Genomic DNA, 15,211 nt, shown 5'->3' with positions numbered 1-15,211 from the left:
ATGATAATTATCCTCTGGTTTTGATAAATGAATATTTAGGTCAATTGTTTAGGTTGTCTAAAGGATGCATGGGTCAATTCCTATCCCAGCAGCTTTACTATCTGTAAAATTGAGGTGGTGTAAAAACTCATTATTGCTTCTAAAAAGCTTTACATTTAAGAACAGCTAATTAATGCCAAACTGGCTGGTACAAGAGATGTCTGAGGAAAATTTTGTTGTTTCAGGAAACAGTATTGGTAACTCAGCTTATGGCATCATGTCATCAGAGCCCCTTATGAATCAGTCCCAAGATGTCACTAGGGAGACCATGCTCTTTTGACAGTAGTGGCCATTTGTGACTGACTGTTAAAGAATTCAAAACACCTCACAGGAAAATGATCACACTGTGCTTTTTTTGTTGATATTCTGTAGATGTTCCTTCTAGCATTTCAGCAGTATAGGGCCAATGATGTTAAGCAGGGACCATACTTACTCTCAGGATCAGTCTGCTGTTTGGATATCTGTAGTGCAAACTCCTTCCAGGAAAGATGCAGTAACAGGACTAATCCCTGCAAATGCAGACTGGTTTGTCAAATGCCATGCACTGAGTTTTAGATCCATACAATTGTCTCTCTCCTCAGCCTTCCCCAAAGCAAGGTCTATACTTCACAACCCTTGTTTTTGAGACATTTTAGTTGTATTCAAATTATAGGTGAATAAACATAACAGAAACACCACCACCCCCCAAACGCCAAACAGATCTCGCTGGATGGCAGAAAAGCTCATAAAAACATATATTTTTCTTCTATTTTTATGTGTACAGAAGAGAAATGGTTGAGCGTGAAGTATTGTATTTCTAAGTTTGAGTTTGTTTGCTTCTATTCAACCCAGGCAAGAAATCTCTCAAAGTTGTTACTAAATGATCATACTTCTGTGTTGTCAGTTTGATCCCAGCAGGATGTGTCCATCTCAGAGAAAATACCCATTCAGGTGCATTAGCTGCCTTAGCAGAGAGGTCAAGGATTGAATGGGTAATGGAGTCATCAGTATCTACACATCCCTGAGGGTAAATCCAGGGGGGGCCACATTAATGAAAATGCTGCTGCATATATCTTACTGCTGAACAAAAGCATCGTTTTCAGATGTTGTCAGTCTCCAGCCTGACACAGATATTAAATTCACATAATCTCCCTTTAAAAAGTGCATGTGTGAGTAGATTTTGAACAACATTGTAGCTTGCAATGAAATTTCATTTTTTAGAACTGAAAAGCAGGCAGGTGGTTATGAACGTGTCTTAAGCTATTTCTCCAGCCTGAAATGTAAGTACTGTTTGAAAACATTTAGGGAAATGGAACATCTTAGTAGGAGCCGCAGCAACTTTTCATGAATTCATTTTAGCTTGCATCAGTATTCTGAGCTACAAGGATTATAATTTAGTAGAGAGGCTCTCATTGGGAGAGGGGATTGAAGGCATCGAGGCAGCAGCCCTGTGAGCTGACAGGGATGCTAATATAGCCACGGCAGAAGTTTAGAGAGCAGATCAGAGCAGCTGGGTGGGCTGATAGAGAGGATCAGGACAGCCCAGAGGAGCAGTAAGAGGATCCAAATAAGTGGATTAGTAGCATACCAAAGCACACATTACTTTTAGTTTTCAAACTCCCATTGATTTTAGTGCAAGTGCATTTACTAATGTGTAGCAGGAGAAACGGAAGAGGATCAAGGCAGAATCAAGACACAGAGAGCAGCTCCCTTTGGCAAGCTGGGAACGGCGAGAAGGCTGGGCTAGGGAGGCACAGCATAATGTCCCCCCATCAGTCTCGGTCAGGACTTAAAAGGAGGATGGCTGTTGTCTGGGCTGCTTCAACCTGCAGCCTCAAGGAGCTGTCTAATGTTGCTAAATGCTATTGTTCCTGCAGCTGATTCTGCATCTGTTTTCCATCCATAGCCCCTGTGATTGACTCTTTCCATTGCTGCATTCTTACATCTGCCTTCAGCTGCTGTGACTGAAGCAAACTGACACAAAAATGCAGGTATGATTACTAGCATAACCCTCTTTGAACTCTTCCTACCGGGGGAGTCACTGGGCTGCTGGACCCTGAGCTGAGCTTGCCGCAATTTGTGCTGGTAGCGTTCATCAGAAATGGGACTGCTTACCCTGTCTGTGCTCAGGCTCCCATGATTAACACCGACTATTGAACTACCCAAAGCTCAAACATGCCCTTACCTAGAATGCCAGTGTGCCTTTACACTTCATCGCTTTAGACAGAGGTGGTAGTGATGCAAAGACACATCCAGACTAAGATTTCTAAGCACTATTACTCTTTATATAGCACAAAAACCAAAGTTCTAGCAAAATAATGAGACCTACTCACATTGCCCTCGGTTCCCTTGAAGCAGCTTGGGTTGTAAGTGAGATGCAGGGCACAATTTGTGCAGCTTATGATTTCTCCATGTTGCAGAGAACCACAGGACATGCATGTATGTGGGCAGACTTTTTTTCCTCTTCCACGTTAGCCTTCATAAAAGCGTTGTTGGGACTTTTTCTTCTCTATCCTCCAACCACATCTGTTGCTTAGACACCTCGGTCTCCCCACCCACTCCTCCCACAATTCAAATCTGAAAACTGTTTTGTCCTAGGGGAGAGTTAATACCTTACTATCCAATTATCCTACAAGTATTTGATCAGAGTGGGTGACTATCAAACTTTGACTCTTAGACTATACTGCCCTTCCTTGCAGTCTTAGTCCAAGCTACACATAAAATGACAGAGGGGAGGAAAAGCCCAGCCTTACAGTCAAATTGGAGTTTGCATTCTGATACAGAAATATACAGAGGGTTTGTAACCACACACACAAAGAACACTTTGTACGTAGCTTCAGTTATATTCTTTATTGTTGAAACAGTTCTGGAATGTTTTGGTCTCCCTGAGCTGGCAAACAGATGAAAACATTGGTCCATCCTGCAGTTTCTTCTTTTAAATTTGTATGAGGAAGATTCAGAAGCAGCAGAATGGACAAGAAGCCATTTCAAAATAGTGTCCCAAAGGAAAAAGAGAGTAAGGATAGAGACATAATAAGATGTCAAGTACTGTAACTGAAATGGTACAGGAAAAACTTAAGGGGGATCAGAAAACAACTTAAACTGCACTCCTAGCTTCAGACTTCTTCAGAACTTCTAGAAACCCAGCTCTGTAATAACCCAGTCCTTGGATACGCCAACATGAAAGCCTCCTGAAAGGGAAGGTTTGTAGTAAGACAACACATAATCAACGTGACCTATTGTCAAGTCAGGAGCTGAGAAAAAGTACTGCCTACAAAAACATCACTGGAAACCTGCAAGGGAAAAACGCTACTGGTTTATAAAATCCTCAAGGACATTCATTACACATAACTAACCAAAACAGCTAACCTATTAACCTGTCACCTATGCAGCTCCTGGTCTCCAATTTACCTCTTCACCCTTCTCCTGCTTCCTAATACCACACTGAACTTCTTCAGGCTCCAAGACAAGTAGTAATCATGGCACTATTAGTCTGACAGTCGGCAACCTCTTCCTACTTCACCTGGCCTCACATGGATCCCTTGACATTAGACGTGAAGCATCAGATCAAATCATCAAGTCTGTGAGACTTTTTTCAGTATAATTTTTCCAACTGAAAAGCTGAAGGCGCTCCTAGTACACCCGTATAATTCTCCTCAACTCCAGGATTCTTCAGTCTTCTTTGCCCTACACCATCCTACTTTCTGAATAATAATCAAAATATTGTAATTAACTGGACACACCTGTGAGCGTGGAAGCAAAGAAGTAGTCTGGGGCATCCTGATGTGAAGAGCACTGCTGCTGTTAATACTGAAGTATTACTAGATTAATTATATTTAATTGCTTAGCTCATGATCTAGCATCTGAAATGAAAAAAAAAAAAAAGCATTTTACACACCAGAAAAGTGTTGGGAAAATTAGTATCAGTTAGAACGGGGAAGGGATATTTTGAAAGTAACTTGCAGCATAATAAAATGGTAACAAGGAAATAGTCAGGAATAATCATACTGACTTGGGATATATTGCAAGATAAAGCCCTTATTTAGTTGGCTAATTTCATGGCATTTTGAAAAACACATTCCTCGGTTAACGGTTTGACTGAGGAAAGACTTTGCGACTATTCATGAATATATACAAAATGCTCTGAATTTTCTGTATTTTCACCAGAAAAAAGGAACTACGGGTTCTTAATATGTAATAATAACAATCCAATACTGAGATGTTAACTGAAATAGAAGATGAAATTAAAAGCTGACTGCCTCTTGGAGCCAGTGCACTTTATCCTAAGTCACTTGGCTGCCACAGCGATGCAGCCGGCGACTATGTAGGGTGACACAAGGCAGCCATTCTAATGGAATAAAGACGACTTTCATCTCCCGGTTTCTCCAGCTAGAATAATGCGATGGTGGCCCGTGACAAATGAGCAGATGGTCTGAGTCCCGTTGTAGGATACCCACCCCAAAATGCCCCACAACAGGCTCACAACTTAGTGTACATGGGAGCCTTTGAGTTCTTGAAGTAGGTTTTTTTAAGTCACGGCTGAGAAACATTAGCAGCACGGGACGGCAAGCTTGGTTTTCAGCTACCAGATCCTCCTGCATGTTGTGTGGATAAGTAGAAGACTTTGACCTGAAGTCACCTCGTCCTAGTTTCTAATTCACTTTTATGCAGATGAGATGACAGGATCAGGGCCCAGGTATCCAAATCAGCTAATATTTTCATAAATGAAAATTGCAAGATTTACTCATCTGAGTAAGCATAATTAGGCCTGCTTGCAGTGTCAGGCTTATTCTGCATGTAGAAAAGAATGAATCTCTCTAATTCCCAAGGAGCAAAATGAGAAATACTAATGAAAAAGGGGATGTGCTAACTCTCGTAAAACGTTACTTGAAACCGCAGTATGTAGCATTCAGACTGAAATGTCATTTCAAATCATGAGTGTCCCTTTAAGCAAAAAAAAATACAACCCAGAGAAGGAAGAACTAAAAGGAGAAAAAGAGCAGCTGATAAAAGACTGCCATCACTTTTTCGTAAATTATACCCCAAAATGTTTCACAAAATTGAGTAGCGGAGGAAAACAGAAAAGACCTTTTTATTTTTGTAGCACATTCCTTTGGCAAATGCAGGATAAAGCCTATCATGTGAGTTGAACAGTAAATGAAGGCCTTATGCTTTATAAAAATTCTCCTATTGTCCCAGGAAGGATGAGAGTCAAACACAACAGTTTCAGCAATGCTCTAAGTCTTGTAAATAAAGTTAGCAGACAGGAATCAGCAGACTGTTTGGGGATTGGAAAAAAAAAAAGGGGGAAAGAGAAAATACTCCTTTTGTACACAAAATTTAGGCATGCTGCTGCTGCATTTCAGACCTGAATTCACTGTGCTCTACCAGAGATTAATTGGACCCACACAATTTAGCAAACAGCATATGACATCCATCTACCTTTGCTGCTTCAGCATCCTCCCAAAAATATAGAATGCAGGATTTTAAATAGTACATTAGCCCAGTTTCCTTTCACAAAGTCTTACAGCAAAGTTTAGGAAAATTCCAAAAGTAGCATATTGATTGCCTCTGGGATTTTCCACTTAGCAATTTAATAGAAAATTACACCCTTACCCAATCTGTGAGGTTTCCATAACCTCCCTCATGAATTTAATTTTCCAGAGTCTAATAAATTTTACCATTAGGCATATTTTCTGATATTGCTTCACCATTAAGCCTATTTCCCGATTTTGCTTTTCGGAACCAGGTATACCCTGTGTGGCATTTGGACAGCACCTCGCACAAGAGAATTCAGGTCTGACTGTGTCTATGCACACAGTCGGGGCACGAATCACGATTGTTAATATTCAGTTTGCTTTCCTCTTACTAATTTTATGTCACTATTCCAAGTGATAGGGCCAGTCAATATTACTGGAGCCATGAATGGGATTCTCCTGGGTACTCTGAGGAAACCAAGGGAAGATCTGCATTTGCATCTGTTCGAGTAGGCGTACGCAAGTATCACATACTCTTCTCCTTGTCAAAACACAGCCTGACTACACGTAAAACACAAGATGATGATCGGGAGCTGTGTTTTCAGTTATCGGTAGTTGGAACTGTAAAACCTGGGTCCTTCCTCTACAGGCAACAGGCAAAAGCACTCTTGACTGTAAAAAAAAAAAAAAAAAAAAAAGCTACACCAGCAACGAATTTAGCGCAGTAAGCGAACGGGAAGTATGGCTGAAGGCGTCAAGTGGTGAATAAATCAAAGCGCTAATTTCAGCCGCGTCTGGGCCACCCGTGTGGCTAGGGTGACCTCCTGGTGACCATCGGAAGGTTGCCAGACGCCCTAAGTCTCGCTCCTCCGGAGAACTGAGACTCTCTCCCTCTTGCTACGGCGACCCACGCTCAGCCAACGCGGGCGAAGCTCGGCGTCCCTCGGCCCGGCCGGCAGGTCAGCGCGCTCCTCCAGGCCTCGGTCCCCGACGCAAGCGGGCACGTTATTGCGATAACGACTGTAAAAGACGGTAACAAGCAGCCGTTAGCGTCAGCCAAGCCCCCGTTTCTGGGTTTCGCCTACTTTCCGCACGCCGCGGCCCCACCGGCGCCAAGTTCAACCCCATCCCCGCCGGACCTCGGCCCGGGAACGTCTCCGGTCCCGCTAAAGACGAAGAGTTCCCCCCGCTCGGCAACCCCCCCCAAGGGAACCGGCCACCGGCGGGGCCCGCGGGCAGAGAAGCGGCCCCGAGCGCCCGGCGGCGGCGGCGCAAGGCCGCACCGAGAGGCCGCCGCTCCCTCACGGCCGGGCACCCCCCGCTCCCGCCGGGGAGCCGCAGCGCCTTCCCGGGGGGCGAGGCGGGAAGGGCAACCTGTGGCGGTGGCGGGGCACGGCGGGGAGAGCACGCAAGTGCCCGGAGCGGGGGTGCGTGTGAGGGAGCGGGGGAGGGAGGCGGCGGGAGAGGGGGACACAAAATGGCGCTGCCCTCTCAGCCCCCTCGTCCCTCCAGCCCCCCTCTCCGCCGCCCCCGCGGCGGGGCCCGGCGGCGCCGGCTCAGCCTTCCCCGCGGCGTGTCGTGTCGTGTGGTGACGGGCCGGGCCGGGCTTGGCTTTCGGGGTGGCGGCTTATGGCCGGGGCTGGCGGAACCGCCGCGGGGCGCGCCGGGCTGCGCGCCGCCTTCCCCCAGCAGGTGGCACCGGGGTCCCGGAGCCGGCGGCGAGCCATTGCGGGCCGCCCTTCGCCGCCGGGCCGCGGCCGCGCAGCCGGCGGGGGGGAAGGCGGCGGCGGCGCTGCCCGGCATCGCCCCCGCGGGGCTCCCCCCGCCGCACCCCGCTTTCCCTCAAAGTTTGGGGCGTGAGGTAAGGGGCAGGGCGGGGGGGCGGGGGGGGAAGAACGGAGCCAACTTGTCCCGGATCCCTTTATTCGCCGCCGTCTCCCAACCCCCGCGTGTTTTGCTGATTAAAGAGACGGACCTTGGTCCTGCCACCGCCACCGCCGGGTGGCCGCCCGGCCGCCCCGCTCCTTCCTGCCCGCACCATGGAGTTCACCCAGAGGAAGAGAAGCAGGAAATCCCAAAGCTTTAAACTGATCAACGAAGGTAAGGCGGCGGCGGGCGGGGGGCGGCGGGCGCGGGGGGGGGCGGCCCGGGCTTTGTTCCTTCGCCGGGGGCAGCCCCGACTTTTGCACCGGGGGGGAGCGGGGCGTTATGAAACGCCTGGGCTCCCGCTTCCCCGGGATCGCCTCTCCCTCCCCGCCGCTGTTATTTAACTCCGCAATCCTCTGGTCGAACTCCCCGAAACCATCGCACGCCTTTTATTTGGTTTTTTTTTTTCTCTTTTAACCACCCTTCTTTCCTCTTTCTTTTTTTTCCCCCTAAAATTATTCTTTTTGCATGTGTGGTACGTGGTGTTGCAAAAACAAACCTCCCCCAAACCATCCCCGAAAAGGTGGACGTGGTTTTTTGGTGGGGTTTTTGTGTTTTGTTTTTTTGTTTTTTTGTTTTTTTCCCAGGCAGATCTTGCACAAAATAAAGTTGGATCGTGTTTCGTGGTAAATCCTGCTTGGGGGGGGGAGGCAAGGTAAAATCGGGAAGCGAGCAAAAAATAATGACACTTGGGCAGCGACGGACCTTCTTAGTATTCAACTCCTGTGGATTTATTGTGTTTTGGGTGGTTTTTTTCCTCCCCTTGACTGCGAACGTCCGCGTGTTTCAAAGAAAAGCCGAATAGAGGTTGCTTTATTAAAAATCCATGCAGCTGATTAATTGTACGTGGGCAGGGGAGAGCCGCTGGCGTGCAACTTGTTCGCTTGGGGTGTGTTTGCTTTTGGAAAAGAAGGTATTTTAAAAGAGATCACAGGGGGGGATAATTTGGATTCATGTCGGGAAAGAAGCACAGCTCTGTGTTTCAGTCTTGTTGTTGGGGTTTTTTTTTAAATAATAAATAATAAAAAGATAAGGCGCTGGTAGGCATTTTAACAGGTGGACTTCCCAGCCGTAGGGATTTATTTTGGTTGGGGCTTTATCCCTTCTCCGTCTGATAAGATCTTTTTGCCCTGATGGATTTGACTTGAGATCTTTTTTCCTTTTGTGTTTCCAAGTATTGGACGGGAATATCTCCATGAAACGCCGTGTGTGTCCTGCATGCCAAGTTCAAGGCAGGTGACTGCTTGGGTGTAATGTCACACTTGGGAAAGGGGACACACACACACGCGAGTGTCAAGACTTGCTGTCTGAAGAGCGATCTCTTCGCAGGCGCTCGGCAAAAGCATGTTCAATGCAAAGAAATTTGAAGATGGACATAAACTTACTTGGTAGCAGTAGTAAATAACGACTGCTGTATCGTCGTAAGGGCGTCTGGAGCATCGCACATACTCTGTTAAAAACTAGAGGGGCAGTGACCCGTCAGACTTGTCTGAAACGTATTGGAGGTCTGTATGCATCAGCAAACCTATCAAGGGTTTAATTTCTACGGAGAACAGGTTTGGTTTGTGGGGTTTTGATATCAAACATGCTCCCAACTCGGAGGCAGAGTTAGTGCAGGACTGGGCTGGAGCTTGGGGGGGTGAAAGTGAAACGTGGAAAAGCAAAACTGAAATTGAAGACATGGTTTTATTTCTGTCCTAGTGGAGCTGTAAAGAAAGTATGTGTACTATCAGAAATAGACGACTATTTTGCCAGTTCTCAGTTGTCACTCGTTACAGGTTTAGATATGCCTCGATGTACAAGACAATCTATTTAACCTTGTTTTAATAGGTAAAGTCAGTTTTGATGGTACATCATTAGTAATTCTTATTTTATCTGGGGTCTCGTTTTGGACGTGGAAAGTCAAATAGAAAGCTAACCTAAAAACACATCCTAGAGAGAAAATTATGTCTTTGTACTTCGAGAATGGAGGAGATAAAAATCATATTTTGCGTGTGAGTCTGCACTTGCATACTCTTTTTCTATCACAGTTGATTAGAAAGATAATTATGTATAAATAGTTGTCTCTTGTAATTGGCCTTTGCCTCTTGCAGGAGTCATTCCATAATGTCACAGTTTAATGTTTACTGTTGTGAAATTGATATGGATTTCACAGCGCCTGGACTGTGACATCCGAGGCAGAAGAAGGAAACCAAAGAGAAAAGGGTAGGCTGTGTCAATTCGTTGGTAACACACCATCTGTTAACGATGTGTGCCTGTACAGTGCTTATTCTGTCCCCCAAAAAACTTCAGAGCACCTTATTGAGATGATCGATAATGACCAGATCGAGAGGAAGTCCATTCCTGCACTAAAATGTAGCTGCCTCTGGGGTGAAATGTGGTGACTTTAAGGCAGCAGCTGTAGATCAGAAGAATATTGTGACCAGCTGGATGTACGGAGGGAAGCGCTAGAGAAGAAACCACATGTAATCTATATATCTAAGGACCATGAGTCTGTAAGTCATTTAATTCCTAGTGTTCACGTACTCACTCCCAGCAGATCTTGGATGCCCTTGAGAGGATGAAAAGGCAGAGTGTGGTGGGCTGACCTTGGCTGGCCACCAGGTGCCCACCAAGCTGCTCCATCACTCCCCCTCCTCTACGGGACAGCTAATGACCATGGAAGGCAGTCAGCATAATTCCCGTAGTTTTAGTGTTATGAAAGGAGCCTTTACTTCCTTGATGTCATATCTCAAACTTCACCTTTACCCGTTTCACTTGCTGGGCGTGCTCGCTAGGTAGAGGAACCCTTTGTGTAGCACCTTGTCGCTGACCTCTCCAACTCCCTGTTGTGGTTTTTTTCCCATCGTTTTCTTTCCAGGCCCTTTTCTTTCTTTTGCGTCGCTGTGTTAGGCTCAATTCTAGTTTACTTATTGGGTTGTACCTCCTCTTGCGCCCTCAAGACAGTCGTGCTGTACAAATAAACAGCACATAACAAAAAAGTTTGGCTTCCAGGAGACTTTTCCGATCCTGTAGCTGTTTTGTCAGAGGTGCAGGTGTGCTGCTTGTGGGAGGAGGAGCTGCTTATGCTGCCCTCCGTTTCTGTTGTTCCTTTTAAGTGAATCCCCCAAAGTCCTCTTCCACGCATTAATCTCTACCTCGCTTTTTTTTTTTCGTGAGGCAGGTAAACATTAAAACCAGTTTATGGACAGGCAGGTAAATGTAAAAACCAGTTTACGGACAGAGTAGCTGAGAGTGTTGAGAACTGGGAGGGCATTAAAAGAGTTAGCTGGGGACGTGTCTGTTTCAAGACACTGAATATATTGTTTGGTCTTGAGTGATTTGCCGAAGGACAAAGTGTGTGCCAGTAGCAGAGTCAGAAATAGCATCCAGGAGAGCTGCCTTTAGATGTTTGGGGTTTTTTTTCTTGGACTTACTATTCCCTCTGTACACAGATGTAAACAAAGCTCTGGTTTTACTGAACACCTGCGTGGGATTACAGCAGAGACCTTCACAGCAAAATATTCTTTTATTTGAAATAGAAATTCAATGGTGATTTTTTTTTTTAATCCTGTAACATCTCTGAATACGAGATGCTAATGTTTATTCTAGGGGTCATCACAGACATTAGTTTCTGTAGGTGAATATCCTAAGGTGTCCCTGATCTTCCTTTCTTCAGAATTCAGAGGCCAGTGACACCAATATGAGTCAGTATAGCTGAACAATGCAGCCCTAATGTAAGTTGCTGATTTTCTGATTGAGGTGAAGTTTGAAAGTTTCCCTTGGTCTCTGGGAAGGTAAAGATTTCATTATAAATCTGCTTTCCATCTGTAAAGCAAGAAGCCAGATAATTGGCATCTGGTGGGATAATTTGCTGTGAAAATGAACACAGTAATTTAGGGCAGGCGTAGCTATTCCCTAAAATCTGTGAAATATTTGAGCTGAGTCTCTCCAGTGTGAGCAAAGTTTTTTTAGGAGGTGCTGATACAGAGCACATTTTCTGTGGTTAATTTGATGTACATGAAATAAACTGCAGATATATTGATAAATTATGTAGTAAAACTGTAGCAATGTGTTCAGTGTTCATTTTTTCCAGATCACTTGAGTTCTAATTTTTTTTATCGTTTTTCATTCCAGATTACCATCATGAGATATATAAGATCTCTGACTACAGCAATGATGTTAATGGGGAGACCAAAGAAACACAACCAGTTTTTTTAGGTATGTGCTTGTGTTGATTAATTTCCGAGCAACATAGCGTGGCCATTTGCAATTAGGGAGGAAAAAAATCTCTGTGCAAGCACAGGAAGCGCCTGCCATTGTTTAATATGACGTTCTTTTCAAGACCCTTTTATTCTACGAATTGCCAATATATCCTTTATTAACACTGCTAAAAGTTGTAATTTCAGACATAAATGTTTATTAGTGTCTACACACAGTGCTAATTATCACTCACTCAGAGAGCCAGATGCTGACTCTGCAGTTTTGCAGCTCTGTGCTCACCCCATTTACATTGCATATTCGCTGGCATGCTTCACTGGCAATAGTTTGTGTAATTGGGGTATTACATCTTTGACATCTGGATAACAGAAATTCAATTTCCAGGAAGCTGCTATTTGTTTGGTTTTGCTTCTGCCTTGGGTGGGATAGAGGATTAATGTGCTGTCTTAATGTAATGTCCTTTCACCTCTGTAGCTTGCCTGCTAATCCTGCCATGGCAAAATTAAATTAAATCAACAGTTAAAAATGTGTAAAGAAAACAGAGAAGTAATATAGAGTCTGCAGCATGATATATACTACAGCATGATAGGACTGGTTATCAGGGAACCTTTACCTTTCCTGTCTGTGTGCTTTTTGTCCCATATAACTCCTCAGCTGCAGAGTGCTTCTTCCTTTCCTGCTTCCAGCCCCCTCCTGTCACATCTACGACCTCACCTGGGTAAAACATCTCTTGGGAAAAATTTGGCAGGCCAAATTCAGAGGAGCAAGGGCCAGATTTTTGAGCTATCATAATGACTCTTGCTGTATAAAGCAAGCTCTTGGACACCTTGCTCAGGTGTTGGAGAAGGCAGGTGCCTTTGGAGCAAGAAATTTGGGGGTGTCTGCCTGTCCTTCACTGCACCAGGAGCCTAAACATTTCTGTAGGATGGTTTAAGGTTTCTGTAGTCTGTGCGTGTTGCCCCCTGGAGCCAGCAAGAAGCATTGGTCCTGACTGTGTGAATCAGCCAGCACCTGAAGTCAATCTGCATGCAAAATGCCTTTGTCTCCTTAATTCATAGTGCCACATCCTCTTCTAGAGGTCAGCAGCAAATAGGAGAGAACAGGAGGATGTCTTGGGCAGTGTGGAATCTTCTGATGGTTGGAATATTTACACGGGGGTGAGACCTACATTAAGTTGCCTTCTGAGCTTCTTGCAATTAGGATTTTGAGCAATTATTTCTTCCCTACACCCATTTCCAGGGAGAAGCAAAGGTGGCTGCTGTGCTTTGTGTTTGGGTTTTGTGTTCTGTAAGCACTTTTGGTGAAGTCTGATAAACCTGATGGAGTGAGTTCCACTAGAAGTTTATTTTGAATGCTTTCTCTTCCAACCCTAAATCGTGATAAAGCTTTGGCAGGAGTTAAGCATCTAGTTGCTTAAGCCAGGGTGCTTCTAAGAATGTGCAGGTGTCTGTGTTTTGACATCTGTGCTGTGAGTCAGACCAACTGATTTTTGATTTTGGTTTGGCTGTGTTGTTTTCGGGTTTGTTTGGGGTTTTTTTTTTTTGAGTGTGCCCAGCTTTTCATTGTGACTGAATGTGCTCTGGCATTTAAGTGCCTAAAGTTCAACTATTTCAAGAGCTGGTCAGAATTTGACCGTTAAGAATGTGAGTCCTATCAAGGATCTTCCTTATCAGGTACTGAAACACAAAGTTGTGGTCCTGGGACCCCACCTTCGATTGCTATGAAAAGAAAAAGGTGCTATTTCCTGACGATGTCCTGAGTGTCCAACTTTCAGATTTCCTCCAAGCATGTCGGTTTTGACAAGACCGAATGACATATGACCATGCAAGATTTGTAGACTAAGGTTTTGGTTTTGGTTTTTTGTCCTTGGGGGTTGGGTTCAATTTGGTCAGTTACTCAGACCTCACATGACCTTCTCCACTTTATTTTCAATAGGTTACTTTGGTGTCCACTTCTATCCAGATTTCTAGTGATAGAGGCACTGATCTGAGATGTAGGGAAAGCAGTGTCAGGGACTGAACTCAGCTGAAAGGACTCAAAATCTGAGCTCCCACCTTTCAGCAGGGATCTGGGATGAGTGGCATTTGGTATTCTAGCTTTCCTTTAAAAAAATTCACATTGCATGGAGTAATTTTTCATTGTGCTTCAGGGATGGTGCGATCACAACGCTTTTCCCAGCTCAGTGTCCTGTCCACTAATAATGAGCTTCAGGGTGTAATTGCTGCTTCACTTGATTTATGCCAAAATTCATCCTAGAAGGATGTTCACTCCTAACTTGTTGGTTTAGAATCACGTTTGTTCTCCAGTTTAGGTTAGTTCTCCAATTTAACTGATCTATGGGATCAGCTGTTGAAACCTCAATGTGATGCAGCCTTTAGTATGTGAATGAATGCTAAGATACGTCATTGAAGCTATTACCTTTAGAAAAGGTGAAATGTATATAAACAAGTGAAGCTTATCAGAGATGTGCATATGTTTTGGTTGTATAGTTGAGAACGATGAACTTAAACTGAAGAGATGCACTGTTGAGAGGAGGGGAGCTTTTAGAGTAAATAGAATCCAGTTTGTTTAACATGCAGATAAATTAAGGATCAAAAGTCAGGAAAGACCTGTACAGCCTAGATGGTCTTTTTTGCACCAGCACAGGTGGGCAAAAAACATGGCTTTGTGTAAATGTAGGCTGAAAATTGGAGGAAGCTTCAGCACAATTAGAGGAACATGGTACTGGATGTGACCTCTGATGGTTGCAATGGTGCAAAGTCCAACTGCTTTTTCAATGGAGCGTGGTAAGCTTGGGAAGTTTGCTCATCTGATGCAGTGTTGGAATGGGAGATGTGGTGGCTTGTCCTCTCCTCCAGTCCTTTGTTCTGATAAGATGATAAGCAAGAAGTCATGTCTTTCTAGAGAAAGGACGTAGTAAACACAGCCTTTACAAAATTCCTGGTGGCGGGTGGAATATTGTTACTGTGTTTTGCAGATGAGGACTGGCATCTCTTTTGTTTTGAAGGGAAGGGCTTAGTTATCTGATACCAGGAGAGACTGCTTGACCTGAAAGGGAGAGAGCCCGGGGTGAAGTGCTTAAACCTCAAATATGGACAAGATTTACGACAGACTTGACTTCAGCTTTTACCAGTTATCAGCATAAACCTTCTGTCACAGGGCTGCTAGCCCAGACTTGGAAATAAAAGCCCATGAGGGGACTGTACACCCATATCTTGTGGACAATGCTGGTTAAACCTAGCTTGTCTATAAAAAAAACTTTTGCATACACCACATTGGTTTTTTTCAGTCTTAATATTTTATTATCATCACAAAAAAGCAGAAATATAATATACCTCCAGACTGAGTGTTTTTACAATGCTTTCAACTTGAAATTCAGGCTCTATGTTTGAAAGGTTAATGTAGAAAACTAATTATATTATCCTGGTAATCAAATGTGTGATGAGACATTTGTCTGTGTAATTAACAGTGAAGAACTTTTATAGTTTCATAAAATCGAATGCTACGCACAGTGTGCTTGGAGCATTTGTTTTGAAGAGATGTCCAAAACAGAGATGTTTATGACTGATATAAAGTGGAACTGAAATGTA

At 44.4% G+C, this 15,211-nt stretch overlaps 2 protein-coding genes and 1 long non-coding RNA gene across 10 annotated transcripts in view; 1 reads left to right on the top strand and 2 right to left on the bottom strand.

Annotated features, from left to right (window-relative positions):
• PRPF18 (pre-mRNA processing factor 18) overlaps nucleotides 1-15,211 on the bottom strand; it is a 222,468-nt gene that overhangs the window by 22,278 nt on the left and 184,979 nt on the right. The gene's annotated exons all lie outside the window — the stretch shown is intronic.
• On the bottom strand, nucleotides 5,084-7,103 carry LOC138688936 (uncharacterized). The gene is made up of 2 exons (XR_011327714.1): nucleotides 6,870-7,103; nucleotides 5,084-6,515 (listed from the first exon to the last, which is right to left on the bottom strand). It is a non-coding gene; the product is annotated as an uncharacterized lncRNA (long non-coding RNA).
• Nucleotides 6,878-15,211, top strand: part of BEND7 (BEN domain containing 7) — a 49,647-nt gene continuing 41,313 nt past the window's right edge. For 2 of the 7 annotated variants that reach the window (XM_069801640.1, XM_069801638.1), the window contains exons 1-2: nucleotides 7,367-7,595; nucleotides 11,538-11,621. In XM_069801640.1, coding sequence (XP_069657741.1) covers nucleotides 7,535-7,595; nucleotides 11,538-11,621 — 145 coding nt within the window. In that variant the 5' untranslated portion in view covers nucleotides 7,367-7,534. The other 5 variants (XM_069801637.1, XM_069801636.1, XM_069801641.1 and 2 more) reach the window with 5 other exon arrangements.

The sequence above is a fragment of the Haliaeetus albicilla genome, chromosome 14 (assembly GCF_947461875.1).
Source record: "Haliaeetus albicilla chromosome 14, bHalAlb1.1, whole genome shotgun sequence".
Taxonomy (NCBI): Eukaryota; Metazoa; Chordata; class Aves; order Accipitriformes; family Accipitridae; genus Haliaeetus; species Haliaeetus albicilla.
This window is presented reverse-complemented; position numbering and strand designations above follow the sequence as displayed.